This window comes from Nelumbo nucifera, chromosome 3 (assembly GCF_055504915.1).
Source record: "Nelumbo nucifera cultivar China Antique chromosome 3, China Antique-T2T, whole genome shotgun sequence".
NCBI classification, from domain to species: domain Eukaryota; kingdom Viridiplantae; phylum Streptophyta; class Magnoliopsida; order Proteales; family Nelumbonaceae; genus Nelumbo; species Nelumbo nucifera.
The window spans coordinates 41,755,057-41,772,069 of record NC_142651.1 but is presented as its reverse complement, the minus strand read 5'-3'; the positions used below and the strand labels follow the sequence as shown (position 1 = coordinate 41,772,069).

At 37.8% G+C, this 17,013-nt stretch overlaps 1 protein-coding gene across 4 annotated transcripts; it reads left to right on the top strand.

The window, feature by feature from the left end:
* The first annotated feature begins 1,425 nt into the window (after positions 1 to 1,425).
* On the top strand, positions 1,426 to 15,954 carry LOC104603946 (mitochondrial carrier protein MTM1-like). 4 transcript variants are annotated; one of them, XM_010268125.2, is made up of 11 exons: positions 1,426 to 1,534; positions 1,765 to 2,294; positions 3,006 to 3,095; positions 5,000 to 5,128; positions 7,180 to 7,239; positions 8,279 to 8,449; positions 8,964 to 9,066; positions 13,031 to 13,122; positions 13,247 to 13,396; positions 14,396 to 14,454; positions 15,540 to 15,954. In XM_010268125.2, exons 2-11 carry the CDS (start codon positions 2,058 to 2,060, stop codon positions 15,670 to 15,672), a joined length of 1,224 nt encoding a protein of 407 aa, XP_010266427.1. In that variant the 5' UTR covers positions 1,426 to 1,534; positions 1,765 to 2,057; the 3' UTR covers positions 15,673 to 15,954. The 4 variants fall into 4 exon arrangements, with proteins under 4 accessions (XP_010266427.1, XP_010266428.1, XP_088758241.1 ...); XM_010268126.2 differs by having other exon boundaries at positions 1,436 to 1,862; positions 2,224 to 2,294; XM_088902115.1 differs by lacking the exon at positions 1,426 to 1,534 and having other exon boundaries at positions 1,723 to 2,294.
* The last annotated feature ends 1,059 nt before the right edge of the window (positions 15,955 to 17,013 follow it).

Here is a 17,013-nt window from a genome sequence, read left to right as displayed (position 1 = left end):
GGCTTCGGGCTTGGGCCCGGACTTCGGGCTTTTTTGAGGGCCGGGCTCGGGCTCGGGCCTAAAAAGTTTATGTTAATAAAGAGCAAAAGCCCGGCCCGAGCCCGGCTCAGCCCAGCCCATGAACAGGTCTAGCCTTGCCCATTAGCCCCAAAATGAACTCAAAAGGGCTTTAGTCTGCGACTCTGCGAGCTTTTCCCATATTCCCGATCACCAGGTAAGTTCTAACCCTCGTTTTTTGTCGGGGGCTTTGGTTTTTTCATTAAACCCTCCTTTGATGCTTTGTTTTTCTTTTCAAACCATAGACGTTTTTTACCCTCTTCCACCTCCCACTCCGGCACCGGCGATCACTCCGGCCACCGTTTTTTGTATCGGTATTTTTCAATGCTCTATGAAGGAAAAACTAAGGAGTCTACTAAATCCAACCTCAAACGCTCAATCATTTTTGTGAAAAAAAAATCTGTTTGATACATAAAGTCATAAAATCAACCATATATCAACATAAAGTCAACCATAAAATCAAGCTTAAGTCATTTTTGTGCTGAGTGGATCTACTTTAAGGAGTCTACTTTTTCCATCTTTTCTGGTAATATTTCTATGGTTCAACCATACATCGACTAATTAATTCCCAAATGCCCCTGCATGTACCAACCATAATGACCATGCGAAAACACAGAGAATGGTATTATCTAAATTCTATGCTCGGGGATGTGACGGAGAGATCGCCAGTGCCGAAGATGGGGGCGGAGATCCGAGCTCGGGCAGACAACACGGGGTCAGAGCCTCTGATTTGAGCTTCAGGGGCGGGAATATGGGAAAAACTCGCTGAGTCACAGATTAAAGCCCTTTTGAGTTCATTTTGGGGCTAACGGGCCGGGTTAATGTCCGTCCCATTAGCCCTGCACACGGGAACACCCCACTGCATGCGACTGGACAGGTGTCAGTTGCACATCGTGTGGGGCGGTGATGCAAATTCAATGACTCAATTTCTTTCTTCAACCTACGACACATGGTTGAATCAGGAATGGGATCTGCTCCTCACACTTGGGCGTCTCACGTGTACATCCACTGTGCATTAGTAATATTTCCCGTGAATAATAAGTATGAAAGATGTTCACTGCCTTTCTATCGTTGGAAGTGATGCTTCAAGGGGAGAGACTGGATCTGCTCCTTACACTTGGCGCCTCACACGCACACCCTATCATTCATTGGGAACATCTCCCGTTTTTATTAGTTATTATTCACGGGAGATGTTCCTAATGCACGGTGGATGTACATATGAGGCGCTCATTTGTGAGAGCAGATCCCGTCACTCAAGGGAAACGCTGACACATGATCACCACACTTTTTTTTGTGTGGAAGCTCCGGCCCAACGTGTGAACACGTGGCAACTCGGCGGAACCCATATGTCTTATTCACGACGACACCCCAATTCACACCCGCAACGAGAAGCAAAATTGATTCCATACTTCCAATTGATGGACCTCCTACATCAATGGAAGCTGGCGCGGGCGCACAGCTACACATGACCAGTAATGTAATCAATTTCCCCTTCCTTCTCCCATTCATCCTTCATACATATTCAAATAAAATTCTTCTCCCTCTCTGCAATCTGCATGCGTCTCTCTCCATCACTGAGAGAACTAATACTGAGCATCTCCCATGAACCATGATATGATATCAATTTCTCGTACTCGTATATAATGAAATGATTCATACACACCAAACACAACCGCTTACTCTCCTCCTCCCTCGCATTTTCTACAGACCCAACCGTTTCGAATTCGGGATTACTCTCTTTTCAGAAGCCTCAACCGACAGAACAAAGAAGTTTTCCCCTTCCCTTCCCTGCTTCTCTTCCGGGGGTAATCTCTGTTTCTAGTCTACCATTTCCAATTCCAGTACTTATTTTGTTTTCATTTTTGAAGAGTATTACACGAAAAGAATCGAATTGTTGGGATTGGGAAACATTTTTCTGGTTATTTCTGTTTTCATGCACTGAGTTTTTGGGTGTAAAGAATGAGAGAAACTCAAAACTCAAAACTCAAGACTCAAAAGGGATGGTAGATACCCTCCCTTCATGGATGATTGCAGCCGCATCAAGAATTGCTTTCGACGGGGAAGTTTCTTCAATGCCTGAGGCCATGTTAACAGGGAGGAGGAAAGTTTCCCCCTCCCAACCTAACCACTCTAACACCTTTTCTGATGTTCATTTGGGTTTCGGAGAACGTGCCTTCTCTGCAGCTGGTGCAGCCTTTCTGTCTGTAATCCTTGTTAATCCCCTTGACGTCGCCAAGGTATCTACTATTCTCCTTATTCTTCCATTATTTTATTTAGTTACTGCACTGATGTCGCCATATTAATATATTAATTACCCAATAGTTCGATAGTTTTTATTTATTTTCATGTGATCCTAGAAGATGCACATTCTTATTTTCTTCCTCTGTTTTTTAGAGATTGTTGTTTCTATCGTAACATATCTTTCGCTTGTTTTTTCAATCGTTTTCCTACTGTTACTATGAAGTTCTTCTTCTTCCAATTGTTTGAACAAGCTAAGCTGTTTTTTTCCCTTTATTGCTTTCTCTTTTATTCAAATGAAATGGGTAGACGCGAGAAGTTATCATTTCATCATCATCATCATTACTCTTTTATTTTTTACGATATGTGTATTGCTGAGTTCTGATTGAATTTATCTTTGCCTTTTTCCTGGGATGTGTAGATAATAGATAGAACAAATTTATGTTTGCTTCTTTTCTTTGGTATAATGCATAGAACAGAATTATCATTAATTTGATTATGCTTATTCCTATGGATTTTTCTTTGGTATATATTTATGTACATTGTATGTACTTGTATTGTTTTTATGTCTTCATTTCTGGAGTTCCTCTAATTAGGGGATTTCATCCTTTTGTTAGTTGCTTTGACTGCGTAGTGCATAACTTAAAATGTAGGATCTGCTAAGACTAAAGGGTATAATATATATTCCTGATTCTTCCTTTACCCTCTAGACAAGGTTGCAAGCTCAGGCTGCTACAGATCCTTATTCACATTCAGGACATCATGTCAACGGTTGTATGGCGTCTCTTGGACCAGAAAGGGTATGTGGTGTTTAATCTTCTGTTGCTAACCAAACTTTAAATGGACATAAAACTTGTGCAAGGGCTTTTGTGCATGTGATGTTTTATAGTTTCTGAAAGGTACACTGAAGTTTGAATTCACGTAGCTCTTTCATTTATTGGTTGTAGAAGTTGGTGTTCTTGATATCTTGTCTTGAAATAAGAATTCTCATCAATCTTACTGTTGTTCTTTTGTAAGAGAAATTGCTAGAACCTTTTATTGGGGAGCTGAAACAAGAAATTTTGTTAATGCTGGTAAAAGAACCATTTTATTAAAATATTACTGACAGATTTAGTGCACTTTTTTCTCACTGTTTGCTGACCTTGTATCTCTACTTAACTAAGCCTTGTCCAACCATATTTGCCCTGCTACACTGCCATTGCACTCTATTTGGGTATCTTAACCCTAAATATAGAATTAAGTTGATGCATCCTGTTCTGACCTTGCTTTGGTGATGCAGTCACAATGGGCAACGAATGAGGTGTCCTTAACCATTACCTTATATACACAAGGGCCACTACCAATGTTGGTCCCATATATCTGGGGTCTTGGGAGGGGTGGACTGGATACCGCTAGCCTCCAGCACATTTTTGCATGTCAAATGCAAATCCGCATTCTCATGCTTGTCAGCTGGAGATTTTACCATAGAATCAAGCAATGGCATCTTGGCTAATATGCACACAGGGATCTTTTGACATCCTTAGGGCTCAATACCTTGAAGGTTTACATATGTATGGGCCCATCCCCCTGTGTGTGTGTGTGTGTGTATGTGTGTCTCTTTCTCATGTCTATTGTTAGTTTCCTTTTCCTTGTAAACCAATCATTGAAGTCTTATTGCAAGTTCTGCAACTTAAACTACAAAAGTACCTCAGGGTTCAAGGATGTACAGCCACCTCACCTTGTTTTCCATGCCAGTCTTTTTTTGTTGGATCCAACTTGCTTCTTTTCTGTAGCTTGCTTCTTTGTTAATTCCTGGGCAATGCTCATCATACAATTTCCTCCTTTTTGTGCCATACAGATTATCTTATACCACACATATCTAACATTGTGTCATTTAAAGTGGGTCTGACAACTATAAGTTCAGACAGGCCCCACACACAATGTTGTTGATGTGTGGTGTAAGATGATTTGTAAGTCATAGAAGTAAAACTATTTGTATTCATAGTGTTTTGTTAACTAGTCTATCCCCCACCCCCACCCCCACCCCCTTTCTGAATCTTGAATCTTGGATGGTAATGATAAAAAGGATTCATGTTAAAAGCATGGAGTGATTATAGAAAGATGATGTGGAAGGGCATTAAATGAAAAGCTAGAAAATAGAAATCCATCCTAAATTACAAGTGATACAGTTATGCAAAAAGCATTCTTTGGCAACAAAGTATCTCTGTATATATATATATATATATATATATATATATATATATATATATATATATAAAGCATTCATTTGATTGAGCATGACAGATAATCTCCACTCTTTTACAGCCATGACTCCATTCACTGGCATTTGTGGAGTCTTATCTTGCTCTACCAAGATTGTTAGGCTCCTATTTAGATGGTCCTCTAAGTCAGAAAGAAGAGCTTTCACCTTTACCTTGGTGAAGGTTTTTATTTTTTATTTTGTACATTGAGGTAGGCATTGGAGTCTCTACTTTTGAATTTTGTACATGTGTACTGTTTTCATAATATTTATAAAATCATTTCTGATCTGTTAATGATAGAAAGAATCTTTGCCTTGGTGAAAAATCTACTTTGTCCCTGTATCCTTTTCTATTTTGTTGGTGGTTCTTATATTTTTGAGAGTTTCTCAGATGGAACTTTTTATTATTTTCTGTTAATTGCATTGATTGTGCCAATTAATTTTGCTTGGAACATGTTGATTCAGATGTATTCAGATTTGAAATGTTCTCCATCATGTACCCGTGCTGGATATTTTGGTGCTGAAATGGCTTGCACTCCTGAGTGTTCTCGGTACAAAGGAACAATGGATGTCTTTTACAAGATTATTCGACAGGTTTCTGTACTTAAGCCTTAAATTATGAGTGCATTAAAGACTATATAAGGAGAACTGTGCTAATTGTAAACTATATTACCCAGATACAGCAAGGACACAACTGGACAAGGTGTTGGATGCAGAATTTGCATTAAAAATGGAAGCATCCAACATGATATGATACCTTGTACGGGTATCTGTGGTATCATAGGTTTAAAGATTTCATTGTGTATATAGGTTCTTCTTAGGCCCTTTTTTTTTCAGTGATGAGTAATTAAGGTCCGACAGTATTTTTTGATTAACATAGTTACTAAACCTGGACTAGTCCTTACTTACTGACAGGAAGAATTGTGAGCTGGACCCCCTGCCTACTTGGTTGATATGGGAGAGCTCTCTAATATGGTTCTACTTGAATAAATAAAGCTTTATAAACAGCATACATCATAAAAGATAAAACTTATTATGTCTAGTATCTACGTAATAGGCAATGTTTAAAAATGTGGAGACATAAGGCAAGGTGCCAGGGCTTTTAGATGTGCGAAGCATAAACTCCATTCGCCTCACCTAATTGCCAAGCAGTTTTCTATAGCGTGTTATAAAAAAACTTTTATATTAATTTTTTGAGGTTATAATTATAAAATAGACATTTTTAAACTAAAATATTCATTTTGTGTGTTTATACACCAACTTCTTTTTATTATTTTCTTATTTGTTAGGGTTTAATCAACACTAACATTGCTAAATGCCATATTGAACCCTCAAAGACTTCAAAACCTGAACCAATAAGTAAGGAAGAACATAAAATGTTGTCCAGTCAACACATTTTCTTCTTTTTCTTTACTAATTTTGTGTGTTTATATACTATTTTCTTCTTCTTCTTCTTCTTCTTCTAATAGGGGTTCAGCATATATATATATATATATATAATTTTCTTTTCTTTATTCTTTTTCTTCTCATGAATATGTTGGAATATGTTGATTTTCTATACTTTAACATGAAATGTATACTTTTCTTATGAAAATTATGGATATTTATTAAGGAAATATGACTATGGAACCTAGGGAACTACCCTAGGATACATGTTTTTACTTGTCGCCTAGCCTCGCCTTGGTGCCTTGAAAACTATGGATTACATAAACAAGGACTAAGAATATTAAGAGCTTGAGAGAAAGTTGGCACATTCTTAAAGTCTAGTTAACAACTATCAAAAAGCTCTAAATGTTAAATAATACCTCAAAACAGTTTTAAACATGTTGAAGGATGATACAAGCACGAATAAATACGTATATATGTGTAAGTGCATACATGTATACACAATTTAATTCAAGGTGTAAGGAATGTAGCTTACACTTTTGGGTATGAGTGTCAAGGTTGAGATTTGATGTAAGCCTCAAGGCATAAGCCTCATATGCCATTTAAAACATTGTTAAGAACAGTACATTGAGATTATACTAGTTGTAAGAGCATGCGTTTGCATGTCTTCCTGCACATATGTCAGGAAAGGGTGAGAATGCAAGTAGTCTAGATGGCACCGATTGGGTCAATCTTCTAGAAAGGATCCCAGAAAGAAAATTATGAATAAGGGTGCAAGTCGGGTTGGCCCGAGCTAATAGTTTACACTTTACACTGTTTTGGGTTGGGTCCAATGAAATTTTGACAAAATCCCAACCCTAACCTGCAAAAGTTGCACCCCTGATTATGAAGGGAAAAGGTCTTCAGGAAAAAAAAACTATAAAATAGGGATTCCTTGAAGAGGAGAGACTCCCTTTTTTGCCTTCTCTCTCTCTCTCTCTCTCTGATCTGAGATCTGAAATCCCCTTTTCCCTGCTACCTTTGACAGCTACTCTTCCAAGGTTCAATTTCTGTCGTACTTCGAGCCAAGACCCCTCTGAATGCCTGACCCACACCCATTTACACTAGTATATGTACAAATTCTATTCTTACAGTAGGAAGGACTAAGCTATTCCCTTAAAGTTATCACTAATATCCAGATTTTCTTGCTAAGTGAATTTCTGCATTTACTACACTTTTTTATTGGTTGTTTGATGTTTGACACGGGTTTGTTTGCTCAGGAAGGAGTTGGGAGACTGTGGAGAGGTACGAATGCAAACTTAGCACTGGCAATCCCAACTGTAAGTTCTCTTTTTGTTTTAAGTTCATCTTCTATTAATTTCTATTTTTTTATAGTCAACAGTAAAATGAGATATTTGTAAAAAATTCTTTACAAAACATTCCTTGGTTGTGGTCTGTGTGGAGTTCTGTAACCCCTATTCTTGTTAGAGTTTGCTAAACTATTATCTGAAGCACTAGGGAACCACCTTAACAAGCAGTTCATGCTATTGGCTAGTTGCCTAGGTGATGGAATTTTTTTTTTTTAAGTAGAAAACATATATCCTAGGGTAGTTCCCTAGGTTCCATAAACATATTTCCTTTATAATTATCTATAATTTTCATAAGAAAAGTATAAACTTCATATTAAAGTATAGAAAAAACAACATATTCATGAGAAGAAAAAGAAGAAAAGAAAAGGTTGAAGAAGAACAAAATGTGTTGATTAGACAAAATTTTAAGTTCTTCCTTATTGGTTCAGATATTGAAGTCTTTGAGGTTCAATACAGCATTTAGCAATGTTTGTGTTGATTAAGCCCTAACAAATAAGAAAATAATAAAAAGAAATTAGTATATAAACACACAAAATGAATGTTTTAGTTTAATAATATCTAGTTTCTAATTATAATCTCAAAAAATTAAGAATACAAAAAGTATTTTATAACACAATGTACAATATTGCTTGGTGATTAGGTGAGGCAAGCCTCCAAGGGTGCCTTGTCACCTAGGTGCCTACCTAGGCGTCACCTTGACAACTATGGGCTAGTGCACTTGCTTCTCTAACTAGAAACTTGAATATTCAAGGAATCTCTTTCTGTGAACTTACCCAATGAAAACTACTTGATAGTCACCTTGTACAAGCATTTCTGTCCAACCAAACATAAGTGTAAATCTTAAACCTTGAATGAGAGCTAATATTCTTGCTTTTAAGGAATTACTACAAGTCTACAACCCAGAGGCCCTGAGAAACAAGAGCACTAGCCTGGCTGGGGTGGATATAAAATTCTTTTTCACTGGGATTTTTATAGTGGTGAATGATTTTTTTTTTGAATTGTCAACCAGGTGGGGATTTACTTGCCATCCTATGACATTCTCCGCAACTGGATCGAAGCATTCACAACCAAGAATTCTCCTAGTTTGACACCATATGCCCCCTTAGTTGCAGGATCAGTGGCACGATCTTTAGCTTGCATTACCTGCTATCCAATTGAATTAGCAAAAACACGCATGCAGGTATGAACTCTGTGGATTGGTATTTTCATTTACTTAAGATTTCTTATGTATATAGAAATGAATTTTTGTGTTAACCAAGTAGAAATCATTAATGGGGTATTTTACAGTTTGTAACTGGGTTTTTCTTGATTCTGTTAAATGTATACATGCATATATACACATCTGTTATCTACCTATCTTTCTAATCTATATCTATCCATCATCAAAACTGCATTTTCATGCTTGTCAGCCTGCATTCTAATGATGGAACATACATGAAGCCAGAGATACAAGGTTTTACTATTGTTGTTTATTGTTATACTGTTTCTCCATTTTTGCTGTATTTGTTGTTTTTATTAACACTGGAAAACAAACTGGATCTTCCCATCTTGAAATACTGCTTTTCTTTTTGTTTTCCTTGACTAAAGTGCTTTTAGCTTTCAAACATGAAATTTTCATTTGTATATTGTGCAATACCTTTCTGAAAATCAGTTTAATGATGTCTGTGTTATTATTTTACTGTCTCCTTTGTCAGGCATTCAAAGAAACTCAAACTGGTGTCAAGCCCCCAGGAGTTCGGAAGACCCTACTTGGAGTGCTTTCCCCTGTTAGGAACACAAATAAGAACCTTAAAAACTGTAAGTTATACTTCTGGTTCTGGTTTGATATTCATTTTAGGCATGATTTACTATTATTCAACTTGTTATGTAGATTAGATTTTGATTGATAAAGAATAGCATGGACAAGAACCTCCTGGTCTTACATAGTTAAAACCTTAGATAATATAAATAATTATTAAACCAAGTTTTTAGGTATCAGAGCTGATAGTGATTACCATTTGCTGCATTGTATAAAACTTCATTGGATACTGCACATAAAGAAAAAAAAGCTATTACTCTGTGCTGGTCCTGGTTATCTGGGATCTTTGGAGTTGTGGACTTGTATGAACCTAATCTCTGCCATTTTAGCATGAAATGGCTGCATACATGCTTGAACCCACTTTTTGAAACTTGTCAGACTGAGATTAGGAGCCCTCAATCTCCAAGGGGTGAAAGGGTCAATGTGCTCCACTTTTCTGATGACACGTTGTGTTTCATTGACGCTTCTTTCGCTCAATTAGAAACACTAGTGGGAAATCTTTTCTTGGTTTGAAGTGGTAACAGGGCTAAAACTGAACCTGGGAAAATCTTCTCTGATTCCGGTGGGAAGAATTGAGGACATAGTTGTGTGGGCAGAAGCTCTGGGTTGTAAGTGGACAGGCTCCCAACTACCTATCTTGGTCTTCCATTGGGTGCAAAGTGCTCTTCTACAGCAATTTGGGAGGAAATACTTGAGAGGAAACTCATTTCCTGGAAGGCAAAGTACCTATCAAAAGGGGGAAGGGTAACCTTGATTAAAAGCACTCTTGCAAATCTGCCAATGTATTTTCTATCTCTCTTTCCCATCCCTAGCTCAATAGCAAAGAGAATAGAAAAATTACGAAGAGACTTTTATGGAAAGATGAAAAAAAGATTCACATGATAGCATGGGATCTGATTTGCACTCCACGGAATTCAGGTGGTTTGGGACTGAGAAGAATAAAAACCTTCAACACAGCCTTATTGGGAAAGTGGATTTGGAGATTTGGAGTGGAAGAAAATGGCTGGTGGAGGATGGATGACTGCTATCAACTTGCCTTCATATGGATGCTTGCTATGGAAAGCTATAATGAAAGCACTTCCTGATGTCCTAAAAGGAGTGGGTTTCAAGTTAGGTATGGGGGAAGAATCCACTTCTGGAAGGACAAATGGCTTGGCTTGATGATGTATATTTGGAAGAGAAATTTCCTCAGTTATTCTCAATGGCTGAGGATAAAGAAGCAATGGTTGCTGACTCTTTTGAGTTAGTCCAAGGTGAAGTGGTGTGGAAGCTCAAATTCTGAAGAGATATCCAAGACTGGGAAGTGGATGAAGTTGTGAACTTGCTGAGTAACCTAAATACATTTTCCTTTCAGCCCCAGTTAGAAGACCAATAGATCTGGAATTGGACTGCTGATGGAAAGTTCTCGGCTAGATCTTTTACTGATGGTCTGACTATTAGAAGGGCAACTGACTTCCCATGTAAACAGATCTGGAGTCCTCAATCTCCATCCAAAATCAACTTCTTGATGCGGGCCTCAGCACTAGGGAAATGCCTAACAAGAAGCAATCTGGCAAGAAGAGGTATCAGCTTAGATGACCTTAGCTGTGAAATTTGTGGTCTTGATGAGTGAACATCTCTGTATTCATTGCAAGTTCGCTTGGACCATCCGGTCTCATTTCCTTCATGCTGTTGGTGTTTGTTGGGTAATGCCGGGTACAGTAAAGGATCTGTTTCAAAGCTGGTACCTTCTGGGCTTATCAAAAAAGGGCAAATGCATTTGGAGAGCCATTCCGGAAGCAGTAATCAGCACTATATGGTCTGAGAGAAATGACAGAGTATTTAGAGAAGAGAAGAAAGAGCCTGAGCTGTTAATCCAGTCTATTGTGGCCAGACTTGCTTCTTGGCTTTCTATCATCCCTGATTTTTGTAATCAGAACTTGTTTTTGATGCTTAGTTCAGTTAGTCTGTGGGATCTATGATCATATCCTTTGGGGGTGAACTGGCCTGTGGTTTTCCCCCATCCTTATATGATTATCTTCATGAATAAAATTTATCTTACCTCGTTTCAAAAAAAAAAAAAAACCCCATAGGACTAAGCACTGACCCACCTCAAATGATGTTAGTACTTGGTAATGCATCAATTGCACACAAAAAAACACTTGTTAGAGGGTTGCATATAGTCAACCAGGATCAGTTCTTGTGCAGTGTGACAGTAGTTGTTTCAGCAGTTTGACCCAGTAGAGAATGAAGGAGACAGAAGAAGAAGAAACAGTCGAACTTAGTAGGCTTAAACCCTACTAGTTGACCATAAGTATGAATTATGTTCTAATTAGTGTACAAAGACTTAACTACCCTCACTTAAGTATGGGACAAGATGACTACAGAAGTAATATTAGGACTGCCACATCAGCATATAACTTAAACATGAAAAAAAGTCTAATCTACCTTTATTCGACCAACACTAACACTCCCCCTCAAGTTGGAGAATATATGTCATATAATCCCAGCTTGTTACATATATAGTTCACTCTCCCTGAGCTCAAACCTTTTGTAAACAAATCCGCCCACTGATCACCTGAGCCCACATATCCGGTGCTATCTCTCCATTAAGGACTTTCTCCTTCACAAAATGGCAATCAATCTCTATGTGCTTTGTTCTCTCATGAAAAATAAGATTAGATGAGATGTGAATTGCAGCTTGATTATCACAATACAATCTCATGGTCTGTCCATTGAGAATCCAATATCTTGCAGGAGATTTTTCAGCCATACTAATTCACATGTAGTGTGTGTCATGGCTCTGTATTCAGATTCAGCACTACTCCTTGCCACAATGGTTTGCTTCTTACTCTTCCATGTCACCAGATTTCCTCCAAGAAATGTGCAGTAACTTGTAGTAGATCTTCCATCCGACACTGAGCTTGCCCAATCTGCATCTGTATACCCAATTACCTCAAGTCTTCCTCCTGGTTTGTATAACAACCCACGGCCTGGAGCTCCCTTCAGGTACCTTACAATTCTAAGAACTGCATCCCAGTGAGGTATCCAGGGGTTCTTCATAAATTGGCTCACCACACTAACAGCAAAGGAGATGTCCGGTCTTGTGATGGTTAATATCAATGAGAAAAAGATTGTGATCTAACATGATGATCACATAAATGAGGGAACTCAAAAAAAGAAAAAAAAAAGAGAGGACATTCTACCAATTGGCATCCATGCTTTATGGATCACATTCTAGTTGTACTTGTGGATAAATTTCATAATCATTGCAGTTACAGACATACATACTGCTAACAAACTTTTCTTAGGATGGGTGCCATTAATCTTCAGCAGGTGCTTTGAAACAAATCTTTCCTGTCTAGCTGCAGCTAGCTCCATCTCAAGGGATAATAATTTATGCTATTCCTATGGATGCTCATGCAAGAAAACAATATTTGCACATTAAATGCATGCATGCATGTGTGGGACTTTCAATGAATTTTTCTTTACTACAAAAAATGGGTATACATGCACTCATATCAATACATAAAGGGGTATGCTTAGTTATTTGCCCCTAGGCAGTGGCCATTGGGCCTCCACCTAGCTGATGGTTTAACTATACTGAGTACAGGATCCTGTCCTTTAAGTTAGATAGTCAATTACTGAACATTACATTTAACTTGATAGCCTAATTTCCCTATGGTCAGGATTGGTGGATGCATCCACAAGTTGTTAGAACTCCTTCATTTCAGAAAAGAAAAAGAACTTTCACTTTTGAATGAAAAAAAAAAATATTTTGTTGGTTTAACATATAAAGGTTATGTAGTGTATCACTTGTAAATTGGGACCCATAGGAGAATCTGATGTATACTATAACCCACTTAATGAGACCTGTATGACCATAACATTAAGTAGGTTGCACAAGGAATTGGTGAGTATCATGGGAAAGTTCAATCCATTTCTAATCAAATAATGTGTTTTAGTTGATTTGTTTTCTTGCAGTACAAAACTACCGCATCTTGTGGACAGGTGTAGGAACACAACTTGCTCGGGATGTTCCCTACTCTGCAATTTGCTGGTCAACCCTTGAGCCAGTAAGATTTTATCCTTCTCTGTTCTACTGATGGATTTGTTTTCTCTTCTCTAAATTGTCCAATTAGCTACCCAATTTGATGCCATTACTCTTTTTCCCCTTTTATTTTGTTGTCTTTCTTTTAGATAAGGAGAAAAATCCTTGTTATGGTTGGTGAGGAAGCTAATGCAGCAAGCATCCTTGGGGCAAATTTCTCTGCTGGTTTCATTGCTGGTAGTCTTGCTGCTGCTGCTACGTGTCCCTTGGATGTTGTGAAAACTCGAAGACAAATTGAGGTTCTTTCTCAATACAAAACAACTATTTAGTATTCTGATAAGCCACAACTTTGGTTCCTGACACAGTTGAACTTGTGAACTTTCAACACTAACATGATTAAATGCAGTTCTTGTGAGGTGCAGGATTGAATTGACAATAACACCCCCCCCCCCCCAAAAAAAAAAAAAAAAAGAAAAGAAAAACTTTGCCTCTCTCCATCTCTGCTTGTCAGTTAAAATGTGAAACTGCAAGTCATGATGAGTTAGGTGTCTCTGTGTCCAGTCTTCTACTACACATGTATGAATGAAATACAAAAAGGAAATTGAGTGTATATATCTTCCAGGTATATACTGATAGCAATAGCTTCTACCGGTGCATATTCACACTTAGTGCCATTTGGTAGGTCCATTGCATGTTGATAGACTGTTGTATGAGACTGCCTGACCTGCATGAGATTAGGAAAAACTATGGGAAACTGGAAAACATGGTAAACTCTCATAAAGGCCATTATCCAGTGCTAATCCCAACCACCCAGAATCTTTGGAGTGGTGAACTAGATACAGACCCAACCTTCAGCGTTTTTAGCATGAAGTGGCTGCTCTCAAACTCAAAGCTGTATTCTCATGTTGTCAGCCCAAGAGCTTACCATCACACCAAGCAGTTCCCTTGGGAATGAAACAAAAGACAGATGAAACCCATAGCACTTTTTCTGCATTTATCTGTGTATGGATATTGTGGTGGAATTTGAACTGAAATTCCTTCTGCTCCAATTGCCTAGTGAAATCCAGAAGTTTCACTCAGGATGATCATGTACCCCCAAACCCATAGGTAATCTATGGCTAGTATGATGAAGGCATGACCCAATCCCCAGATCTCACCTAGTTGACACCTTACTGTCAACTAGGTGAATCCATTCACACACTCTTAATGTGTTAATAACATATGTTTACTTCTATATTGATAGATTAACTATTTACCTTTGTTTTCCATTTAGCGACTTGAGTTTTGTTGGTTTCCAGAAAGATCCAAGGAAAGCAATGGGAATGACGACTAGGCAAACGTTAATGGAGGTCTGGAGGTATGATTTGCTTTAGTACATACATGATATATGCTATGTAATACATGAAAATGTATGCCTAATTGGATCAAGTAAAGAAGTTCCCTAGATGGCCCCACATCCATTGTTTGGAGGAATCCTATGGTTTGATCCGATCCATCCATCAGATAGAGAACCCTCTTAACTTTTCCATTGTTCACTCACCCAGTGCGCATCAGCTTTATACCCTCTAATTGGAGTTTCCCTCAGCTGAAATTTTCTATCCAAGAGGTCAATTAGAGGAACATGTAGGGCTCTTTTAGGCGCCAGATCAATGGTCCATGTGTAAGATTCCTGGATCATTTAAGGAAGCTCCTTAGGTGACCCTACCTATTTTTTGTCACTGGAGTAATCCTGTCAACAAAAACAATCCATCAGATGGGAGATTATTGGGATATGCCATATTGTTAACTATCCAAGCCCATGGGGCCTTATAATGTAAAGTTTTCAATAAAATGCTGAAATAGAAGCGCTTAGTATGATTATGTCCTAAAAGAACCTTATGTATTAATGAAGTTACCGTTTCCAATAAAAGAAGTAGTTGGACTCTTTTGACCCTGAATCCAGGTTCTCATATAGGGTCTGAGATCATCAAAATGGAGATCACTAATCATCCCAGGAACCTTCCACGTGACAACTTCTTTTAGGGCTCAGAAGGAGAAATAGGATTCTCTTTCCATCCTTGAATGATAAATTTTACGACAGAAAACCTTGCCAGATGGTCAAAATTAACCCTTTTTATAGGCTTTTCTAGAACTGAAAAAGGAACTTCATTTGTTATGTGATGTGAGCATGCCACTAATTACTATACCATTTTGACACAAAAATAAATTTTGATGTGAGCATGCCACTAATTACTCTCCATCAAAATGGAGAGTGATTGTTGTCAGGATCATCTGATTCTACAATACTCTCTTTAGACCTCAGAGACAAGAACATCTTCTGATCCTTTATATGTACCATACCATGATGAATAAATAGTTAAATATGTAGTTTGGCCTCTCAGCTCTGAATGAACCTTGGAATAATGAAAAAGTGAATCTAAGTTAAGTTTAACTGTCGAACAGGGATGGAGGAATAAAGGGGCTCTTCATGGGTGTTGGCCCACGTGTTGGTCGTGCCGGTCCATCAGTTGGGATTGTCGTTTCTTTTTATGAGGTGGTGAAGTATGTTCTATACCAAAGAAGTGAAACATCATGACAAAATGGTAGCTCTTGATAATATCTAAGATTACAGTCCTTAACAACCTCCTCTCTCTTCTCTTCCGGTGAAGTGAAGCACTGAGCAAAGGACAACCTAGAGGCAAAACTAATATCTGAATAATGTGGTTGAACCATCCTCATTGACTGAGGCACGGTGCTGACGGATCTTTTTTTCTTTGTTCTTGGTCAAATCCAATCCAATTTTGGCACTTGTAATTATGAAAAGATTACTTATTAATACATTTGAAATTTTATTAAGCCGGGCATTCAGCAAGCATTATTTTTGCTAGCAGTCTGGTGCAGTGAGTCTCACAAGCGAGGCATACTTCAAGGAGTCCGGATTAGCTGCACTTGACAGTTGTGTTTGGGGTTCTGTAAGCATACGTTTCATCCTTATAAACACATATCATGCCACATCATCACTTTATAAGTCTATGTTTTTAAAACTTTATATATGCCATATAATGTCTGGGTCATGGGTCATTGGTTCGTTTGCCCGGGTTGAACAGGTTAGATCATGCCACATCATCACTCTATCAATAATTAGTGTATAATTATATTCTACATCTAATATATGCATTGTTTTATATTTAATTTATATTTTTAATTCGGTTTATAATTTTTTATTTGTAAAAAATGCTAAAAATTGCAATTTGAGGGTTTTTTTTTTTTTGCGAAGATAATGAAGTAAGACACATTTAGCCTATTGGGATGCATAAATTTTGAAAAGTTATAAAAAAAAAAAAGATAACCTGATACCTGACCATGGAAGTTTGCATACACTTTATTCTGTTAGTGTGCTACTCACGAGTCACAACTAAGTCACCATGTTGAATGAGTCAATTCCATTCGCCCAGATCACATTTCGAATGGTTCAACCAGTTGGGTTAATAATGGATCAAAAAGCACTGTTATAAATTTTATTCTTGGGTTCTGACTATGATTCGGGAAAAAACTTGTAACAACCAATTGGTATCACAACACAAAAGGGGGTAATCAATCAGGTGGTATTTATCAAAATTTAAGATGGGGGGAGTTGATTGGTGAAAGCTTTTCTATATTTTTTTCTTATTGTTTACACATTTTTTGGTAATAGTTTATTCAAGTACCTAAAGCCTTAGTCTTTGCGGATTTTTTAAATTTTTTAAAACTTTACTTCTTCGAAAAGGGTGGACACTGCACCTGGGGTGCTAGAAGGCTACTGTACCTTTCAATACGCTGAGTGCTTTGAAACACTACCCGTCTGTGGCAGTACATTTGCCCTACCATCTGCTTGGTGTTTTTGGTTTTTCTCAATTTGATTGATTTAATCATTTATAGGTGAGACTGGTACACACAA

What these genes read in the sequence shown, in the direction of transcription:
- LOC104603946 (XM_010268125.2), top strand. Translation starts at nt 2,058, where the DNA reads ATGGTAGATACCCTCCCTTCATGGATGATTGCAGCCGCATCAAGAATT. An exon ending in ATCCCCTTGACGTCGCCAAG is followed by an intron (nt 2,295 to 3,005) that starts GTATCTACTATT and finishes TTTACCCTCTAG; the next exon opens with ACAAGGTTGCAAGCTCAGGC. An exon ending in GCTGGTCAACCCTTGAGCCA is followed by an intron (nt 13,123 to 13,246) that starts GTAAGATTTTAT and finishes TCTTTCTTTTAG; the next exon opens with ATAAGGAGAAAAATCCTTGT.